Raw genomic sequence first — 20,439 nt, 5'->3', positions numbered from 1 at the left:
AGTCCCAGTCCCTTATGCCAATCCCAATCCCAATCTACAATCCCAATCCTTATCCCCAATCCCAATCTCCAATCCCAATCCTTGATCCCCAACCCCGATTCCAATCCCAGTCCTGATCCCAGTCCCGGTCCCTTATGCCAATCCCGATCCTGATCCCTGTCACGATCCCAATCCCAACCCCAATCCGAATCCAAATCCCAATCCCAACCCTGATTCCAACTGTGATCCCAGTCCCAATCCCAACCCCAACCCCAATCCCAACCCCAATCCCAACCCCAACCCCAATCCCAATCCCTGTCCCTGTCACAACCCCAATCCCAAACCCCAATCCCCAGTCCCAATCCCAATCCTGATTCTAATCCCAGTCCCGGTCTCTTATGCCAATCCCAATCCCAATATCAATATCAATCCCAAATCCCAATCCCAACCCCAACCCCAACCCCAACCCCAACCCCAACCCCAACCCCAACCCCAACCCCTCGGGGCGCGGCGCTCCGAGTCCGTCCGGCTCATCGCAGGGCCCTCTGATGACGTCGCGGCGGCTCCAGCCAATGGCAGCGGCGCGGGCGGTATAAAGCGGGCGGCCGAGGCGGCGGCTCCCGACTTCTGAGGCAGCGCCGGGCGGGCGGGAACGCGCGCGCGTGAGGGGCGAGCGCCGCGTCAGGGGAGGGGGGGACGGTGCCGAGCCCCGAGATTTGGGGAGGGTCCTGAGCCCTCAGGGGGGTGCCGAGCCCCACCGCAGCGCCCTGCCCGCACCGCTCGGGGCCCGATCCGTCCCCTGATGGCGGCGGCACGGAGCTACAACGGGTACCCGCGGCGGGACGGGTCGCCCTCCCCGCCTCTGGGCTCGGACCCCAAGCCTCGCGTCCCCTCCTTGCCCGGCGGTGGCGGCGGTGAGGGCTGGAGGGGAGAGCGGCCCCGCAGCGAGGAGGACAACGAGCTGAGCCTGCCCGGCCTGGCGGCTGCCTACACCTCCATCCTGCGCTCCCTGGGCGAGGACCCGCAGCGCCAGGGGCTGCTGAAGACGCCCTGGAGGGCGGCCACCGCCATGCAGTTCTTCACCAAGGGCTACCAGGAGACCATCTCCGGTAGGAGCCCCGGGGGGTGGAAGGGGAGAGAAGGTGTTTTTTTGGGGGATTTGTGTTCCTATGGGGTCGGCTGTGGGATGGTAGCATCTCTTTTGGTACCTTCAGGTGGTTTTTGGGGTGAGGTGTGAGGAGATAGGGTTCAGTGGGCGCTCAGGTTTGTGCTCCTCCTGCCCTTTCCTGTAAGGACAGCACCCAGCCCAAACTAATAAAAGCTTTGGGACACCAGGGAATTCCCCCTTCTGCTTCCTCTTTTGGTGAAAGGCAGGTTCCTGGTGCTGACACGGGGCTGGGTGTGGGTCAGGAGGGTGCTGAGCATCCTGAGAGCACTGCTCCTGTGTGAGCCTGCCCCAAAAACCGCACCGTGTCCATGAATGAAAGGGCTGAGCTGCCAACCCATCCCTCTGTGTGTGCTCTGCTTCACCTCAGAGGCTGGCTTCCTCGTCTACTTTCTCTTTCACTTCTCAAAATTGCTGCCTTCTCTGAAATCCCACTGCATACAGCTTCCAGCGTTAACTTACTCACGGCTGGCGGTATTTGTGCCAACGTCATGCCCTGGCTCCCCCCAGGAGCAGCACTTCTGCCTTGACCTTTGTTTTTCTTTTACAGCCAAACCTGGTTTTCAGGCTTGTATCTGGAGATCAGCTCGGGGCTGTGCTGGCTGTCATCCCCCTCTTTAACCTTGCTGCACGGGGTGTTTGGGATGAAGCTTTGTCGGGGTCTCACAGGTTGATCCTCTGTCTGCTGGAAAAAAGTTCCTGTACTTGGAGACTGCACTTGTTGCTTTATCTTATTGCTTTATTGCTGTGAAACACAGGATGTGTCATAGTCAGGAGGCTTTTTGGTGATAATCTCTGAATTTCTGTGCTGAGAGTTTGCCAACCTGAAGTCCTCTCTTAACCTTGCCATGGGTCTCGTGTACAGGGAGAGTTGAACCAAACTGATTCCTTAATTTTCCAGTAGCTTCTTCCTTTTGCTCCAGTGGATACTTTGGGACTCTGATTAATCTGTCCCAGTCTCGTGCATTTCATTGAGCAGAGTAGTTCTGGACAGTCCCCTGCCCTGAATGCTCATTGTGGGGGAGCTGTGTTATACTGGAGAATAAAAAGTGTTAGTGTCACTGCTAGGTGCTGTGCTCCTGAACTGCTTTTTTGTTCCTTTCCTAGCAATTCAAAGGAAGCTGTGATGCTAGCATCCTTTCCTGTGTCAGATCCTTTGACTTGTCAGCTACTCATCTCCTTACACAATGCTCAGCTTCCAGTCCTCCTGCTCTTATTAGTGTAATGGGGAGGGGAAATGAGCTGTAGTTGAAGGACAAACTAGGAAATCTTTGGGAATGGTGGTAGTTGTGGGGCTGTTGCTCCTGTTGCTTGTCTCTGCTGCAGCATCTGGTTGTGCTGTCACTTGGTTGTACTCATACAGCTGGCTGCCTGCCCAGGCTGTGAAATGGACCAGCAACTAGATTGTAAAAAGAGGAAAGAGGGGAAAAAATGTCCTTTCTCTGCTTTATTTTGAAGCTTTTGTTCCCTCACATGGAACTACCTGGCTATGCATATGTTAAAACAGTGGTTTGTGGGATATTGAGGTGTGGGTTCAAGTCTATTCCCCAGCAGGGAGAAGACAAGATGTGAAAAAGACTTACTGCTACAAAATCTCTGAAATAAATACAAAGTTTCTGAAATAAAAGCTCTGTGGTGGTGATTATACAAACAGGGGGCTAGAAGCAAGGTGTGCTGCAACAGGTACGTGGCCCCATCTGAGCTCCCAGCCTGTGTGAATGGGGCTTGGCTGTGCAGCCAGGAGAGTGGCAACAACAAATTGGGGAAGGGAGTAAGGTTGGTACAGCTACAGGCTTTACAATCAGCGTCCTGTCTGCTTGGGTGTCTACCCTGGGTAGAAAAACCCTGGGCAGGGGAAAAAGCAACTCACTTCCGATGGCATTTTAACTTATTGCATCACTTCTGTGTTCCTGTGTGGGAAATGTATTCCCACTTTACGAAATCTCTTGAAGGCTGGACGGTGTGAAGCTGAAAGCATGCCAGAGGAGGTCTGCGGTGTTCGGTGAGCTTGGCCACAAGCTTTGATTGCAGGAGGTGAGAATGTAGAGGTGATGGGGTTGGTCCCAAAACTAAGCTACCTGACTGCCTCGAGTGCTGCCTGCTGCTCTTAGGGGTTTGTGATGAGTGGTGTCGTGCTCTCGCTTGTCACTGAATGTTTCTGAGTGCAGTCGGGATGCCTGAAGCTTTAGGTACGGTGAGGGATGATGGCCTCACCTGCCCTGCAGCAGTCTGTCCTGCGGTGGCCTTGGAGGTGGAGAACTGATGGTACGTGTAGAGAATTGATATCAGGAACCCCGAGTGCTTTGGGAAGCTGCTGAGCTGATGTTTGCTGACTTCTGTGCAGACCACACAGGTATTGCTTTTCCTTCTGAGCATTAATTTACTCTTAAGAACAAAACTCCTACTTTTTTGTTAGGGTGTCTGAGAACATCAATACTTTTGGGGTATGCATAAATATGCTGGGTATCTGGTCTCCCTTCCTGGGTGTTGTCACTTTGCTTCAGTGCCAGCTGCTCACATTTGTATTTCTATACTCCCCTAACTTAAAGTAGTGCTGTAGGGAAGATGGCATCTGAGTTCTGTCCCCGTCTCCCCTGGGATTTCTGTGAGCAGCAGAGAACCAGACTCCGTGTTACTTCCTAGCTTGTTTTTGACAACGCAGAGTAAGTGTTCCTGCTTTACCTTCATTCATCTTTGCTATCGGTGTTCTGCAGCTGGCCGGTGTTGTTTCAGAGCCATTCGTAGAGTTTACTTGCTAAATATCTAAATCACTCTTACTGTTCTTTCTGGATGCATTCTCCTATTAATCCTGGCTTTACAAAAGGCCTCTGCCCTTAGCTCTTTCCTTGACAAAATGTATTCGTGTGTATTGATCTCATTGCCCAGGGAAGCTGCGGATGCCCCATCCCTGGAGGTGTTCAAGACCAGGTTAGATGAGGCCCTGGGCAACCTGATTTAGTGGGTGGTGTCCCTGCCCATGGCAGGGGGTTGGAATTGGGTGGTCTCCAAGGTCCCTTCCAACCCCAGCCCTACTGTGATTCTCATTCTATAGTCCTAATAATCAAACTCTGGTTCTCATTCTGTACTGCTGATCATCAAACTTTCTTTGGAGGTGTGAGAATGCCTCTAGGGATTTAAAGTAAAATCCCTCCTGGAGAGCTGACCTAAAAATGCTGGCAGTTCACACCGGGACATGTGTAGATTAGTAGCCACTACAGGATGCCAGAAGTTTTACTCTTCAATTCCATGCAGTGCTTCTGCATCAGCATTCAAGACCATCTTTTTTTTCCTGAGCCGGGGTCAGATTTATTGACTTCTTAACTCTGGGAATAAATTATAATAAAATAGTAACCTGTTCTCTTGGGTAACAAAGGTAGTCTGTCTTAAACACTATTACAGCTTTCAGGCAACTGCCTGCCACGCAAAGACGAAGCCTTGGGAGATCTGTCCTTCAGTGAAGTCCTCATGTCACAGTTGGAGGTGCAGTCTGTGGGACTATAAATGCTACACAAGTGTGTGCAAATGCAGTGAGTGAATTTGTGGAATAAAAAGGCTGAGGACTGCACCAGCTTGTAACTGAAGCTGAAGACTTCAGACTCGATCTTGCTAAATGGTGAGTTCCAGAAACACTGAAAGTCAAGGATGCTGGCTTCAAAAAGTAAACTCCAAAGGAGCTCTGATTGTGCAGTCCTGTAGGAGACATCAGGCACCAAGCTGAGCAAGCTTCCTGTGCCTGCAGAAGGAAGCTGACTTGTTCTCATCGCACCCAAGTCCTTCAAGCAGAATGGCACAAGCAGGTTAACACCTGCTGCAATGTGTATGTCACTGCCTCTCGTTACTTTGTGCCCTCTTATGGTGGAGGGTGAATAAATGCAACCCTAATACTTCACCTTCTTCCCTCTGTGGTTTTATTTTCATAGATGCAGCAACAGAATAAGCTTATGAGTTTTCCAAGCCTACTCAGTTTGCTGTGGGTGAGAGGTGCTAAGCGTCCCTACGTAGGAATAGACAGGCAGCTCCTTAAACAAACAAGGCTGTTTGATCAGCAGCACTGCCCTTTGCCGAGAGCTGGTGAGTTGCTTCTTTCGTTTCTGTTAGTGGAAGCAAGATGCTGCTCTTCTCTTCCTTCATATAGGTGTGACAGTCTAACATAAACTTAAATATCTGCCTTATTGGTAGCATGGCCATGGCTTGTTTCTTCAAACTGGAGGGTGGGAGAGACAGGATTGTTCACGGTAAGGTTCTTGGGGGTTTCTTTCCTCTACCCTGACCCCTTGTGTGGGTGAAGCTTACTGTGAACTTACCAGGATGGTCTCCCTGACCATTAATATTCAAGCAACACCAACCTTGATAAGCTTGTTTGGGTTTTGTCAAGAGTTTATTAAATATCTTAACCTCTTGGATCGTACGCTATCGAAGAGGTCTGATCTTTTCATGTTGCTTTTTCAAAGCGTTGTTTTGTCTTCTGATTTTTCATTTGTTTTGATTACAGAAAGGAGCGTGGATGGGGCACTTCCAGCACCTTCTGTGACATGAGATAGTGAAGTAGTTATTGAAATCCTGATGCATTTTAATGAGCATCTCCATAACCCTGCTTTCCCTCGTATTAATAAATCTGTTGGTAAAGGAAACAGATTAGAGCCTAATCTGAGTTTCATCTGAGAGTCTGCAATAACCGATCTCTTAGGAGATCACTTAAATCTTGCTGCAACGTGGAAAGTGTCTTAAAGTAAATGAATCGGTAAAGATGATGGCCAAAATTAGTTGAATATCAATGCTGCATTTCCTCTATTTGCCTCTACAAAATGAGCTGTAAAAGAGCTGGGCCAGATGCATGATTTCTGGTGGCTGAAGAATTAAGTTTTGCTGCAGAAAATGCTCCTTTCTGGAGTGGGTTGTCTATTTCCAGCCCTCGGGTGTGGCAGTGATGAAATCTGAACTATTAGTCATCAACTTGTAACTTCTTCTGTCTGGTGTCCCTTCTTTCCTGGTAGGAAGGTACATGATGGTGAGGAAGCCACGTGGTGCTAATGCCTCCTTAATTTTTCTCTGCAGCTTTTGAACTCTCCTGCCTGTTCAGGGTCATGCTGCGGCTTAGGCTGTGTCTCCTTCCAGGCTGCTTCAAGGCTTCCTGAAGCAAGTGCTAATTCTGTTGTGAATTGGCACTCCCAGATCATCCCGAAGCCGTTAACTTCCTGTGCGACTACAGACTCTGTATGAATATTTGTAGCCTGAGTCTCCTCCCTGTATGTGTAATAAATTCCAGTACCTTTCTAGTGCAGTAATTCTCTTGTTGCTTGTCTGCAACATTTTTTCCAACTACAGCTCCGTAGTATCAACACAAATAAATGCAAAGCTTCAGTTTTGATTCTGTCTTAATATTTGGCAACAACTGAGAGCTTTTCTAGCAGTTTTCTTCCAGATTTGGTTCAGACCCTGTAGCCTCCTGGCTTTCCTGCCACACATTTGGCTGTTAGCTCAGGCTTCCTGCTCTGTTACATCTCTCCTTGGATGAAGAGGAACTTCTTCCCAAGCAAGCCAGCCAAAGGTATCTCGTAGTGTACCTGAGCTGAGTTTTCCACCTCAGCAAGCTGTTGGTCTGGTCTCTGGCTCATCACACTGCAGTTCTGGAGCACCCTCCTGCTCCCTGCCTGTTCCTAGGTCACACCAGGTGTTGTGCAGGCTGTTTTCTGCTCCTGGCAGTGCAGAAGGAGCCTGAGCTCTGCCTGTGGTTTGGTTTTCTCATGTCCCCATCAGGATGGGTGAGCTCATGGGACAATATCAGTGCATGTGAGAGTGACTCCATCCTCTTGACAGCAAACAACCCTCGATCTGCCTCTTTTCTAGAGAGAAGCAGCTCATCATGAGAACAACCTGCGAGCATCTCAGTCGTTTTGTCTCAGAGCCAGAAGCAGACACCAGGTGCTGTGAAGCCGAAGCAGCGCTGCTCTGCGGAGCGCTGTCATCCCTCATTCCCTTCACCTCCCGAGCCAGCTGCGGGGTGGGCTCTCTCTGGTTGCCAGAGGTGCTTCTGCTTTCCTGTGTCACATTAAAGCCATGCAAATAGTTTCTATAGCAACAGGTCTTTTTTGCTTAGCTCTGACGCAAAATCCCGAAAGGTCTTTCTCGTTCTGCCTTCATCCAATTCCGATTTCTGCTTTTATCAACTCTTTTTTGAAGATAAAGGGGGAAAACTAATTCAGTTTTGTTTCAGGAGTTAACTTGCAGCACAAGCGACTGTTTAGTTCTTAACAGCCTGCTGAAGTTTCTGCAACAGGACTTGAACTCTGGGCTGAAAGAAACCTCAGCTGGAACAATCTAGAGATCATCCCCAACTAAACATTTAATGTTTGTTCATGTTCCCTTCCTCCCAGCCATGTGTTTTTATCCAGATCTTAGCATTTCCTTAACGTGGTGTGTCTAGGCTTAGGCAGTGAGCTCCCTCAGCTTTCCTGGGGTGGCAGGGAGCACAAGCAGTGTTATTTAGCTTACAGGGAGGTTGCTTTGTGCCTCCCCTTGCTCAGAGGTTGAGAGGCTCTGAACAGGCCAATGCTGCAAGCAGAGGGGATGTGAGTCCTGTCCTCTTACTGCAGAACATGTGGGTCCTGGCATCAGTGGCCAGGAAAAGTCTGGGGCTGGAGTAAAAGTTTCTGGGGGCTCCAAATGAGGAAGCCAAGAGGAAGCTGAAATCCAGCTGCTGAAGGAGGTGCTGTGGCCTAGGTAGAATGAAAGAAGAGGCAAAGAGGTACAAAATTGATCCCAGCTTTGCTTCTGGACTGGTTAATCCGAGGCCCTGTTTCCCCTTCTGCCCTGTGAGCTCTGTTACACTCTCTGGAACATGTGCTGCAGGCTCCGGGCTGACCTCGTTGAGGCCTTGTTTGATGCTACTGCAAATTGAATGACTACAGAAAATAAAAGGCGAAGTTAGACAAAATGGCATTGCCTCTCTGCAAAGCGTTTGAGTCTTTGCCAAGCAAGTCTCTCCCGGGTAATTACTGCAGGCAAGTGCTGCAGCAGGACCTAGCGTGGTGTCTTGTCACAGCTACTCCTGCCTTGCTTGTTGGTGATTTAAGGCTTGGATTTGAAAGGGTTTCATGTTGGGGTGGGGATGGGAGAAGATACAGACACCGGCTTTGTGCTCTGCTTATTTTTCAGGAGGAGAAGCTTGCAAAGTGTGAGCAGGAGGGACTCGAGCAGGGTAGGGTGACTGGAGCTGTGTCCTAACACCATAGCAAGTAGTCAGGTATCTGCCTTCTGTCCCAGCCCTTGCTTTGCCCTTGTCTCCCTGTATGGCCTGGCAGCTGTGAGGAGGTAGTGGAGAGCCAGCACTAAGCTCCTTTCTTCCTTGATGGGTTCCCACCTTCCCAAGCTGTTAATAACTGCTGCTGACTGTTAAAATCAGCACAGCTTGCTGTGGGCACAGCTGCAGACATCTCGCAGCTGAGCAGGTATCCTCCACCTAGCTGCTACTTGCTACTAATGTTCCAAAAATCTGGGGTGCAAAATTGTAAAGATGTGCATAAATAAGTGTGAAATACCCCACAGCTCTGTGCTCCTCTTCTTGACAAAGATTTAATTGCCTACAGGCTTCTAAAACTTCCTTTGAGAGGAGGCATTACCCAAACTGCTATGGCTCAGAGCAGCTACAGAGAAGATATGCAACAGGATGGGTGGCCTTTGTGTTCCTGGTTAGTTGCTTTAGCCATGGGAGGGATGTATTTTGTTCCTGAAGTTGTTTGTGGGATGCTTTGCAGGTCTCAACCTTCTTTTCCCATCTCAACCTTCTTTTCCCCAGCCCTATAATAGGGCTACCAGCTGTCTCTGTAATAAAACACGACTCTTCAGCCCAGTAGATTGTGGTTCCTTAGATAAAGTCTGTAAGGATCCATTCATATATTTTATAGATGAGTGTGTAAATGCACATGTATAAATGCATGTGTATATATATGAGGCTCTTCCACGTTGAAATTCCTTCTGCTGAGGTTTTGACCTTCTGCTGCCACACGTTCCTGTGGCTTGCAACAAGAACGTGGCTACTTCTGATTCTCCACCAGTGTGCTGATGTAATTCTGTATCTAGCATCGGGCTCTGATGTGCTGCTGGTGGTCTAATAACAGCAGCAGTCGCTCTAGAGACTCTTCTCAGGTCTGTTTGGATTTTGTTTTAATAATGCAGGGCGTAGTAGCAGGCTTTGTGAAACCACTGTTTGCCTTTCAGCTCTGGAAATGGCACACCTGCGGAGTGCTGCGTGGAGGAGCCGAGAACCTCGACTGCTGCTCTGTCTCCCCCGTGTCCTGCTCTGTTCCAAATTCTGGCTCTTTCTGGCTGAATTCATAGTAATACAACTGCACGGTGCTTCCCACGTAATCAAAAATCTCTCCAGTGGTGTCTGGTGCAAGCTGGACCCTAAAATTTAAAGGACAAAATCGTGTGCCTTCACAGCCTTGTTTCCTGGCCCCTTTCGTGCCCTCCGTCCCTGTTCTCTGACCTGATCGAAAACCTTCTGGGGTTCAGCCTCGTTGTTTCGCAGGTTGCCAGCCCTTCTCGGGAAAGGACGTGCGTTGCAGGCAGAACATCTTGCGCACAGTTTCCAGGGTTACCTGTGTAGTGCTGATAGCGAGCAGGAAATTAAAATGCTCCGCGATGATGAGACGTTATCGGCAGCAGATGGTGGCCATTAGGTGTGCGTACATGTCAGGGGGAGCAGACACAACTATTAGATTTGTGTAATCATCACTGCAGGTGCTGGGCTGCACTGTGCATGAAGCCGGGCAGTCCCTGAGCACCCCATCGGGCCGTGGTGTACCCTGCTGTGGTTCCTGGAAGTACCTCCAAGCAGTCTGTGTGGCTTCAAGCGAACTTCCTCGCAGAGTTTCACGTGCTGCTGTCAGCCCTCCTGCCCAGCTAGTTCTCTCTTGCTGTTCTTTTTCTCTCCGTATCATCTCTTCTTTACAGCTGTTCCCTCTCGCCCTTCAAAAGGCTCCCTCTCTTACCTTGTTCTGCTTTTAAGTTCTCCAAACGTGGTCCAGCTTGCTCTAGTTTTTTGTGGAGACCGCAGTAATCTGCTCTACCCTGCATCAGGAGTGCCTCGGGACACGTCAGGGGACTGCTAAATACGGAAAATCAACCAAGGGGCTGTTTTGCTGAGCTCTGGGACTAGCAGAGCCCCATGCTATATGGTCCTTTTCTTCCTGAGCTGTCTCTTCCTCTTATCTTTATGGGTTTTTCCACATTAATTCTGTTAAGTCTGAGACGCGGGATTCAGATGGGATGTACTTCTGCGTGCCTGTTTCAGTGTGAGACAGCAAATGTCTCTCTGATCTGTGGCTGCAGATCTCTGTACTGAACAGCCTCAACAGCTGCTGGTTGGTGTGCCTCAGGGTGAAACGCTTCCAGGGCACAGAGCTTCCTGGAAGAGAGTGGTGCTGATGTTGAAGTGTTTGAAGAAACCACTGCGATGGCTAGCTATTACAAATTATAAGTTAAATAAAACATTATAGGCTGAGTTCTGGCATAACACATGGGTAGTCTGATATAGCACCGTGGCAATTGTGGTTGTACACGCACCAAAGGGTGCTTGTGGTGTTACTCCTTACTTCCCTTGTCATATCCCTGAAATCCATAGCTCTGGGAGAGCTGTGCACTTGCCACAAGCTTTATCAGAACTGTCTGGAGGAGCCTTCCGTGCTTGTGCGTGTAACTTTTTAATGCAAATGTTTAATTCCAGATGTTCTGAATGACGCCATCTTTGACGAAGACCACGATGAGATGGTAATTGTGAAGGACATAGACATGTTCTCATTGTGTGAGCATCACCTCGTTCCATTTGTTGGAAAGGTAACTCTTCCTTACAAAGCAAACATGGGGAATACATGATAAAAGACCTGAAGTACATGTAAAAGACTTTGTAGCTAGAACTACAAAGCTTTTAAAGCTGTAAGTATTTACTGCTTACGGCTATGATTCTAGAAGTTAATCTCCAGAGAATACAAATAAGTAAGACCTCCTTAATGTGAGTTTTATTTGGATTTAAAGCTCCTAAAATATAATGCTCAACCTTTCCTGGTCTAAGTAATCTAATGGTTTCTGACATTTCATATCAAAGCTCTTCTTCGTGAAGCAGCAGCAAGCCTTGGGGGCAGACATCTTGATATTAAACCAGCTCACCCTGCACGCTGTCTCTGTCACGGATTTAGCTGCTGGCTCAGAGCTATCTGGTGCACATTCATCTCGGGAGCCCCCATGAACAGAGCAAAATTCTGTTTAGCAGCCCTGTTTTAATTTGGCTAGCAGGAGACTGCATAGGCTGGGACTCCTGTGAAAGGGGCTGGTGTTTCAGGTGGTGTTGAAATCGTGGTGCCAATAGCTTAATTCTTCCCCTGCCATCCCCAACAATGAAAAACACAACAAAAAAGCACCAAAGCTCCAGTAAACTCAAAGAGTTCAAAATTGGTAGCTGTTTCTGCAAGCCTTAGCCTCTTCATTCTCATATCAGCAGAGGAGGATGGAGCTTAGTCTAATCCATATGTTCTACTATTAAGTACTCACAGGGCAGAGTAGCAGGTGCTTTTGTTTTCTATAAAATCTTATCAGTACCACATACGTTCCAAGTAAACTGTCTCCCAAGAAATAAAATACCCGAACAGAAACCAGCTGCTGCTTCAGTTGAGTCAACTCATCTGCTTTCTTTTCTCAGTGTTGGTTTTATACCAGAGAACGAGGTAACTTCTTTTACTGTGGAAGCTTTCTGTTTCTATTACACATGCTGTGTCTATTCTCTTTGTGACTTCTGTGGCAATGTATGCATTCTTTTTACGTCCAGCTGTTTAGCCTGTGTGGTTTGGAGAAATCTGCAAACACCGAATTGGTCCTGCTTCGTATAATGGTCTGCTAAATGACTTGGTATGCCTCTACATATTCTCAGACTAACCATTCCCCTGTTGGGTACATCAAACAGGCTGCAAATACTGAGCAGTAGGTCTTGTGTTTGCAGTTCTATCTCGAATAAAATCAAAATTTTTCACAAAGAAAGTACGGGGAGCAAGATTCAATACTTATTTTTAGTTATGTCTCTTAATTTACCTAAAATGTTTCGTGTCTTTTCAGGTGTCAGTGGGTTGATTACCCAACAGAAGTGATAGGAATGAGCAAGTTAGCCAGGTAATTAGGTGCACTGTGGTACCTTTAACTGCAGGTACAGCCATACAGGATTCTGAGATGGGGCCTCTAGGCAAAGCACTGAGACACAATCCTATACTGATACTTCCCTGCTGTATCTTGGCTAATTTTTCAAGTCTCTGGTACAGTGACATAAAATGCTGGTTTATAATCTGTTAAATTGTAAACCCACTTGATTTCAGTAGCCCATGTTGCTTTTTAAATATCAGGAAGCTAAATGCCTTTGCCTTGCCTGTCAGATCTGAGCGCTTTTCTGATCTGTAACTTATTTCAAACTAGTATGGTTACCCATTTTTATGAATGTTCAGCAAATCCATATTCAAGCAGAGTAGAAGTCAACTTATTCATACAGTGATCTGTGGTATTACCAATAACACATGAGATGGCATTAAAAATAGTAAAAATAAATAAATAATAATAATAATCAGTACGTGCAGCCTGATTTGGTGGCAAAGTACTTGCCATCAGAACTTTATCTGAAGTACAGTCCCTCTCCCTCCCTTTTCCTGAATCTGCTTTAGGTCTTGAAAGAAAAGTGTGTATTCTAGAGAAACAGTGCTGTGCTGAGTAATAAAGCCTTCTTTTTGTACCCAAATGTAATAGTGTTCTGGGGCATTCCTGAGACTTGGAACATAAGCCTTGACTCATGAGGAGTTGTGATTTTTCTCTCCCCTTAACCTCTTCTGCACACGGACACTGACCTCACCAGGCATTCACAGTCTTGGTTAGCTCCACAGTTTTTCAGGCTTGCATGGTGGCATGTTCCTCCCACATGCTAAGACTCCTGGACTGTTCCAGCGTTAGTTCTGGGGCAGGTGTGCATCTCATTCTCTGTGCATGAGTTTCATGTGCATTTTAAAGTCTGTTTTTGGTTCTGCTAATGGCTTGTTCTCCTCTGTCTAGGTACATATTGGCTATCTTCCTAACAAACAAGTACTTGGCCTCAGCAAGCTTGCTAGGTAAGTGTTAATGTAATGAAAGTGATGCTAATTTGTAAAAAGGATTCCAAGCTGTGCTAACTGTGTTAATCTTTCTAATCTGGTCCCCCTGTAAAGCTCAACACACTTTGTGTCCTGGATTTGGATTTAGACCAATCCACAGCATTATGTTTTTTTGTGTGGAGAGGACAGACAAGTATTAGAGGTCTGTTAATTCACGTTACAGTTGACTGTAGGAGAGAGCCATAAACTTCTGTGCATTCATCCAAAGCTCTGGTGTCTCAAGGGACTACAGAAGGAAGAACAAGTGGGGAATCTTGGTCATGTTTTAAGGCAAGCCACCAAAACCAGCAGGGACCTCTAGCTGTTACTTCTTTGTTTGTAAATTTACCGATAAGAACAAAAATCCCAAACTGTAAATGAACACGTTGTCTGGATAGAAATTGAATCTAAATCTGTTAGCTGACTTCTGATAAATTTGACATTTCTTTCTTTCACTCCAGGCCTGCTGAGAAAGCTGTGGGGCAGATTCTATAGATAAGGCTCAGCCTCACAAACAAAGTAATTAGGATACACTTGAAAAATCCATTTGTTATGTAAAATAGCTTTTTCCTGAGCCTTTGGATCAGTTGTTGCACTGAATCGTGTTATAAAGTGATAATCCCTAGCTCTGGTGAGGAAGGGGATGGCAGATCCCTTAAATAGATGGACGATTGGGCAGCAGAGTGGAAGGGGTGTCTTTCGACAAATGAATCTTGGAAAAAAAAAGCTGTCTGTAGTTCAGAAAGACCACATAGGACTTACACTTTCCCTGACACATCTGTTAATCTTTCTGTAGTTCCAATAATGCTAATGAGAATTAGCCTTGTAAATCTGCACGCCTGCTGGGTTTTCTTAGTGGTTAAGAAATGTGCAGGATATGACAGTAGCGTGCTTTGAAATCAGTCAGCTCTGTTCTGTGCTCCTGTTTGCACAACAATGAATTTGGTTTGGAAGCAGAAGGGCCCAGGTCGCATCTTGGTTAATGTAACCTCATGTTGCAGGGAGACCATCTTCTAGCAGTGCTTGCAAGAGTGAAATTTGCTCTGATTAAAAGTCTGAAGCCATTAAACACTTAATTTTTTTGCAAACGTCTACTGTGACTGCAGTCAACTGTCTCCGGATATTGTAGGATGAGATTCGAGCTGTCAGCACTGCAGCTGCTGGGTGGAAGATTGCCTTTTGTAGCTGCTTATGGCTAGGAACACCCTGATGTGTGGCAGTTCAGGGCTCGTGCCGTGTGTTGGCTGGTACTTGTGTGGCTGCAACTCTATAAGTGGTGAGGATTTTTTTTTTTAAGGATTTTTTTGAAGCTGGGGTTCTGAAGGTGGCCATCGTTCCTGAAGGGATTATGCCTTCGTTTCTGAAGGGCTTTAGGATCACAGTTGAAACACACATCAGTTGATTTGTGCTTGCTCTGGTCTGCAATTACCTCTCAATTGCTGGTTTAGAAAGGAGCTCAAAACTGTCTTGAATGCTGCTTAATGCAGCTGGCAACGTGGTGCTAAAAGCGTACAATTTTCCCTCTCTTTATTCTCAGTATAGGAGTATGCTTGGATATGTGCAAGGCTTCCTGCGTTGTGCTTTAAAGGTTAAATCTCGCCTCTCTCAGGCTAGAGTAAAACTTCCATACGCTACAATAATGAAAAGATTAGATTCTTGTATAACAAAATGTTCTCAGTCCGTGCTTGCTTTTGAGTGCTTACCATGAAGAGATTGGTGGGCCAAATAGTGCTTCTCTTTCTTGCCCTATATAATGCAACTAGTGTTTGAACAAAGATTTGTGAGGCTGTTGGTACTGTGCGCCTAATCTTTCGTAATAGGATTAGTCTAATGTGGTGTGTTTCTGGAGTTGTCATGACCTGTATTCGGTAAACAAACATTTTTTCCTTGGATTTTAAGCTCAGGCTTGAAAATATTAATGCTGTTTTTACACAAGCATGCTTATGGGACTTGTAATATATAATAACAATTTAAAAAAAAAACCCCTCAGCATCAACTTTTTCCTATCCATATATTTAATCTAAATATTGGATTGCTTTGTTTAAAATAGCTATAACACAACCATTTGATTTCTGGAGAGGAGTTTCTGCATATAATTCTCTCTCCAAAACAGCAGGCAAGTCTCATTGTCAGAAATGTTTCTTGTAACTAATGCCTCAGGCTGCCAGCCAGCATCTGTTTTTTGTCTAGTCTGACCAGATGGGTATTGAAGCTTTCTATAGCAACTTCTTAACATGGCCACTTGATGTGTAATTAAGCATTTTAGGTCTGCACGAATAACCCACTGAGTTACAGCTATAGGACGTTTTCTTAAATGTGTGAATTTCAGTACTGTGGTGACAGATGATCAAAACCATCACTTGAATTGCTCCACAAATGGCTTGAATTTGAGGTCACCTTAGAGAAGGGCACTATGGTGATCCTTTGCAGTGAAATGTGAAGGTTTGTTAGATATGTGGGTGGAGAGTATCTTTTGCATAAAAACAGTCATTTCTCATTGTTAAATCTGTGGTTAAATGCAAGAATCTAGAACGTTTCTTGCTTCAGTAGCCTTCTGGGAATCTGAGTATCTGAACTGTCCTTAAAGCAGAATTTGGTTTAAACTGAAGCAAAAGAAGGTAATCTGACCTCAGCTCAAGGATTAGCTTTCAGGGAGTCAGTGGGGATGGATTCCCTTGGAAATGTGTGATGCAGGTGGGTCATGGTACAAATACTCCAAAAGTAACAGCCAAACAGCAGATGCTCCGAGAAGTGACAGGGTTGCCCCTAAAATAGCTTGTGAGGTGGCAGATACGGGGCACCTGTCACTAAAAACAGTGATGTAGTAAGGGAAGCCCTGGAGCCATGCCAACCATCACCTGGACTTCCAGGAAGGATGTGGATCAATACAATGGTCTTGTTTGGTAGTGCAAAGTAATTGTGAAGGTCAGGCCATGGTCGTATAGGAATAACTAAAACAAATTGTCTTTTTCCTTTCTCTTCTAGGATTGTGGAAATATACAGTAGAAGATTACAAGGTAAACAGATAAATCTGGATTTTTTTTTGTTGCTTGTACAGTCCTTTGCTAGCTAGCTTAAGATACCCGTAATTATAGGTGGACTAGAGCTGTATCAATTCTTAAGTGTGTGAAGAAAAACTGTTCTTGAAAAGGTGTTTCTCATCTGTCAACTTATTTTGCCTCTGCATTTCCCTTGAGGGGTAAAACGTGCCTATGAAAATGGATGGAGGCAGTAACTGGTTCAGAGGATAAATGTGCCGTAAGATAGAGCTGCCAGGGATAACTGAACTAGCTGGCTGCTGCTGGATATGAACTCCTCCACAGATAATTTGAGATGCCTTCCTGCTCTGAGGAGATGAGCCGATAGCAGGCAGCCCATAATATGGCAGCTGTCCCCTGAGACGCAGAGGAAGCTGCAGGAGTTGCTCCATGCCTTGGGTCAGGCTCAGCCTGCTCTCACTGTCCTGCAGTTAAATTTGGTCTGCTCATGGCAACAGAAGTCCCAGTGACCATTAGGTGTGAGACTGGGAAATAGCTGCAGGAAGTAAAGCTCTGGAGGACAATAGATTCCCTTAATTTGCTCTTTTTTTTTTTATCTCAATTACCTTCCCTCAAAAATAAATTTGGTGTGTAGGGAGTGGATAATGCAGCGGTAAAGCTAGTGAATAAATATGTAAAAAATGAAAGAATAGAGGAAAGCAAGAAACTCTAACCACATAATGAGAAATGCAAGACCTATTATAACAAGTCACGGTAATGCAAATTCCTGCAAACATGTGTAATGGAAAACCCCCAGTATAAACAAGCAAATCAAAGGTCTGTTTCAGGATACGAACTATAAGCTAGGGTTTGTTGCTAACAAAACTAATTTAGGAAGACCAGATCTTGGGCAGGAAGCGGAGGGGACAGCCACACTTGGAAATGAGGATGCAGTATTTTGATGCCATCCTTTCTGTGATGTGTAGATGATGATGATGATGATGCATTCAAGCTAGTCAGATTTAACAGTGGTTCTGACCTCCCTGCTCTCCTTTCAGTCCAGGAGCGCCTTACCAAACAAATCGCAATAGCCATCACAGAAGCCTTACAGCCCGCTGGAGTCGGAGTGGTTATCGAAGCTACGTAAGTTGCTCTGAGCTCTTCTGGGCTGGGGGAGATTCCAGCTGTGCTGCCTTTTGGCTCTCCAGCTGCTGCAGCTGTGTGCCGTGCTTCTCAGAGTGCAGGTAGGCAGGAGGGATCTCAGCCTGCTCGGTGAAATGGCCTGGTGGGTTGGAGCTGGTTAAAGTGGGGGCTTGTCTTAAGCATTGTGGAGATGTGACAACTAGGAATGTGGTCAGCTGTCCCAGTTGCACTGGATCCATGTCCTGCCTACAATGCACCCCCTAGAGCAGAGCTTGAGTCTAGCAACAGGCACGTCCTTGTGATCATGCTGGAAAAATTGGGATTTTGTAAGGGTCTAAGGAGAGAAGACAGCGCTCAGGAGCTGAGAACTTGATTTTCTCTAGAGAACAACTGAGATTCATTGATTCTGACAAATCACCATGCTGGATATGGAGGTTTTTACTTCCACCATATTTAATTTGACCCTGTAAGAATCATCTGTTGTCTTCATGGCATGGCTTCTGCAGAGTATGTCTGATTTATTGACGTTCCTCTCGTTTCTTCTAGGCACATGTGCATGGTAATGCGTGGGGTACAGAAAATGAACAGTAAAACAGTAACCAGCACAATGTTGGGGGTATTCCGGGAAGATCCAAAGACCCGTGAAGAATTCTTGACACTCATCAGGAGCTGAAACTGTTTTTCTCTAAATGCACTCTGGAGATTGTTCTGTCCAGTGTCACTGTCTGTTCTTACTTGTTCCTACGTCTCACTCTTAAACTAAATTGTTGTGAATTGTTGTCATAGTCTTTGTTCAGTAAAAGACTTCTGATGGCAAATGAGAAGTGTAATGATGAGGTAGGCTCCTCCTGGATTTCCGATGATGCTGATATCACAGAATTACAGGCTACAAATAGGGTTTTGAAAATGCTTTTTCTCCATCTACAGAGCAGAATATACTGCTGCTAGGAGAAAAGCATGGTTTGGGAGTGAAATATGGATATTTATGAAATCGTTCTGTTAGTAGAATAAACACGGTGCAGCACAGGAAACATTTGCAAGGCTGTGGATCCTTGTAGGACCACTTACATGCTGCAGATACTTTTATCTCTGCTGAAGAGGATGGTCCTGAATTGTCTCTGGCTATACTTTATTACAAGTCCTGCAGTGGCTGTTTCAGTATCTGGATATGTGTTTTACCTCTTTGAGATGTTACCTCTGGTGGTGTTTTATATTCTCGCTAGTATTAACCCTCTTTTTTTTTTTTTTGTTAAATTTGTTTGAGAATTTAAAACACACTTTTCCTACCCTCTTAACATGCAGGGAATTACCTCCTAAGTGATTTGGAACAGCGTTTTATCTCTCTATATTTATGCACCTTTCTCTCTGTGCCTCAGAAGGTCTCACCACTTGAACTGTCGATTTCTTACTATTTTTAAGCAAATTTTAATGGGGTGGGTGGGTGGGGAACCCAGAGTCTGTCTGCAAAGAGCTAAGATATCCAAAGAGTTTTTTAATATTTGTCTTGAGTTTTCCTTCTCGGATTTCCATGAGCTAGACTAAGAAACTAGATCTAGTCTGATCTGAAAATGAAGATTTTTTTTCAAGCATTTCAAGACTTGCATCTCTTCTACGTTGGACCAAAGGTGGGCACTGAAATCCTGAACGCAGCACATTGTACTTCTGCCTGTTGGCAGGTCATTCCAGGGCAAGGTAAACTGAAATGACAACGTATTTCATAAGAGCAATTGAGAAAAGCATTTCCATGGCCATCAAAATGAATTAAACCACAGTTTTCTGTCTATGTGGCAACCTCTGTATGTGGCAGTATTGGTACAAAAAGTTTCGGTCAGCTGGACTTGGCTGAACTTCTTCTACTTTGTTACAATTTTAATGGGAGTTTTGTAACTCTTAATTGGGAAAAGATGATGCACAAATGGAAACCACCCTTCTCAAACCAAGCACAGGAGGCAAAACTTAACAAAGGAAATGTCAGCCAGGGTGTCAGATGCCCACAGCGCAGGTTCCCATAGTCACACTAGCTATGCTGAATATCAATCCAAGATGTTCTCTGTGCTAAACCTAAAAGGCAGCTCCTTGTCTGGCAAGCTGTGTCTTACCAACTTGTGTGCATTCCTGCCTGTCACACAACCCTTCTGGGGAAACAATGAAAATCAAGCCAGGTCGAATTTCCATTGAGCCTAAAGAACTTTAAAGAGCAGGAATAAGACAGGCTTAAAACAACACAAACACACCAGTTTATTACTGGAACTACCCTCTCTTCTTGCCAATAACCTCCTGTGTTTAATGTAGTAGCTTTACCTTGGCCATCTTCACAGGGTTATTGGAAAAAATGTTTTATAAGTCTCTTCCAACCTAGAAAATTCTGTGATTCTGATTCTGTGATAATATTCTCTATCTTGGATTCTGTTGGGTTAGGTGCTACAGAAGCTTGTCTGCTAGCACGAACAAGTGTTGCACACTTATAAAATACACTAACTCTACAGTTTTAGTTCTCCTTAAATGATTGAGAGCCGTTATTGCCACTTTTCAGTCTTGGTTTCAAATATTCAGCTGAAAAGCCTTAAGTCCTTCTTGCCTGAACTTCAGAGTAAAGCTCCTTTTTAGCTCAACATTTGGGAGGTGAATTTGAGGACCAAAGAGGTGCACACATCTGTTTCCCTCTGCTCGCTTTAGTTGCTTGAAAACTGAGTCTCTGTAAACCACGTTCTTACTCCTGAGGTAGTGAAAAGTTTGTGTTTTAACCACTTATCTCTATTCAGGATAAAGTTCATATTGCACCACCGCTGGTTTTTTTATTTCCACGTGACCTGTAGTCCTTAAAACATACCTCTCTACTCGTGGCCTTGGATTTTGTTCACATATTTGTTGTAAGACTTGGTGCATTTTTTTGGGAACGTTAATATTGGTCAAACACATGAGCTTTAACTACAACTAGTGTGTATATATGTATAGTACGTACAGCCTACTCCTGTATCACGTTTGTTGTCTCTAAAACATTAAAGCACAGTATTAT

At 45.6% G+C, this 20,439-nt stretch overlaps 1 protein-coding gene across 1 annotated transcript; it reads left to right on the top strand.

Moving 5' to 3' along the window:
- The first annotated feature begins 640 nt into the window (after nt 1-640).
- GCH1 (GTP cyclohydrolase 1) lies at nt 641-18,862 on the top strand. Its single transcript, XM_082761189.1, has 6 exons — nt 641-1,088; nt 10,872-10,981; nt 13,226-13,281; nt 16,288-16,319; nt 17,339-17,423; nt 17,970-18,862. Exons 1-6 carry the CDS (start codon nt 782-784, stop codon nt 18,094-18,096), a joined length of 717 nt encoding a protein of 238 aa, XP_082617315.1. The 5' UTR covers nt 641-781; the 3' UTR covers nt 18,097-18,862.
- The last annotated feature ends 1,577 nt before the right edge of the window (nt 18,863-20,439 follow it).

This window comes from Aythya marila, assembly GCF_965140915.1.
Source record: "Aythya marila genome assembly, chromosome: 5".
Taxonomy (NCBI): domain Eukaryota; kingdom Metazoa; phylum Chordata; class Aves; order Anseriformes; family Anatidae; genus Aythya; species Aythya marila.
Note: the sequence above shows the minus strand (reverse complement) of the source record. Positions and strands in the feature narration are given on the sequence as shown.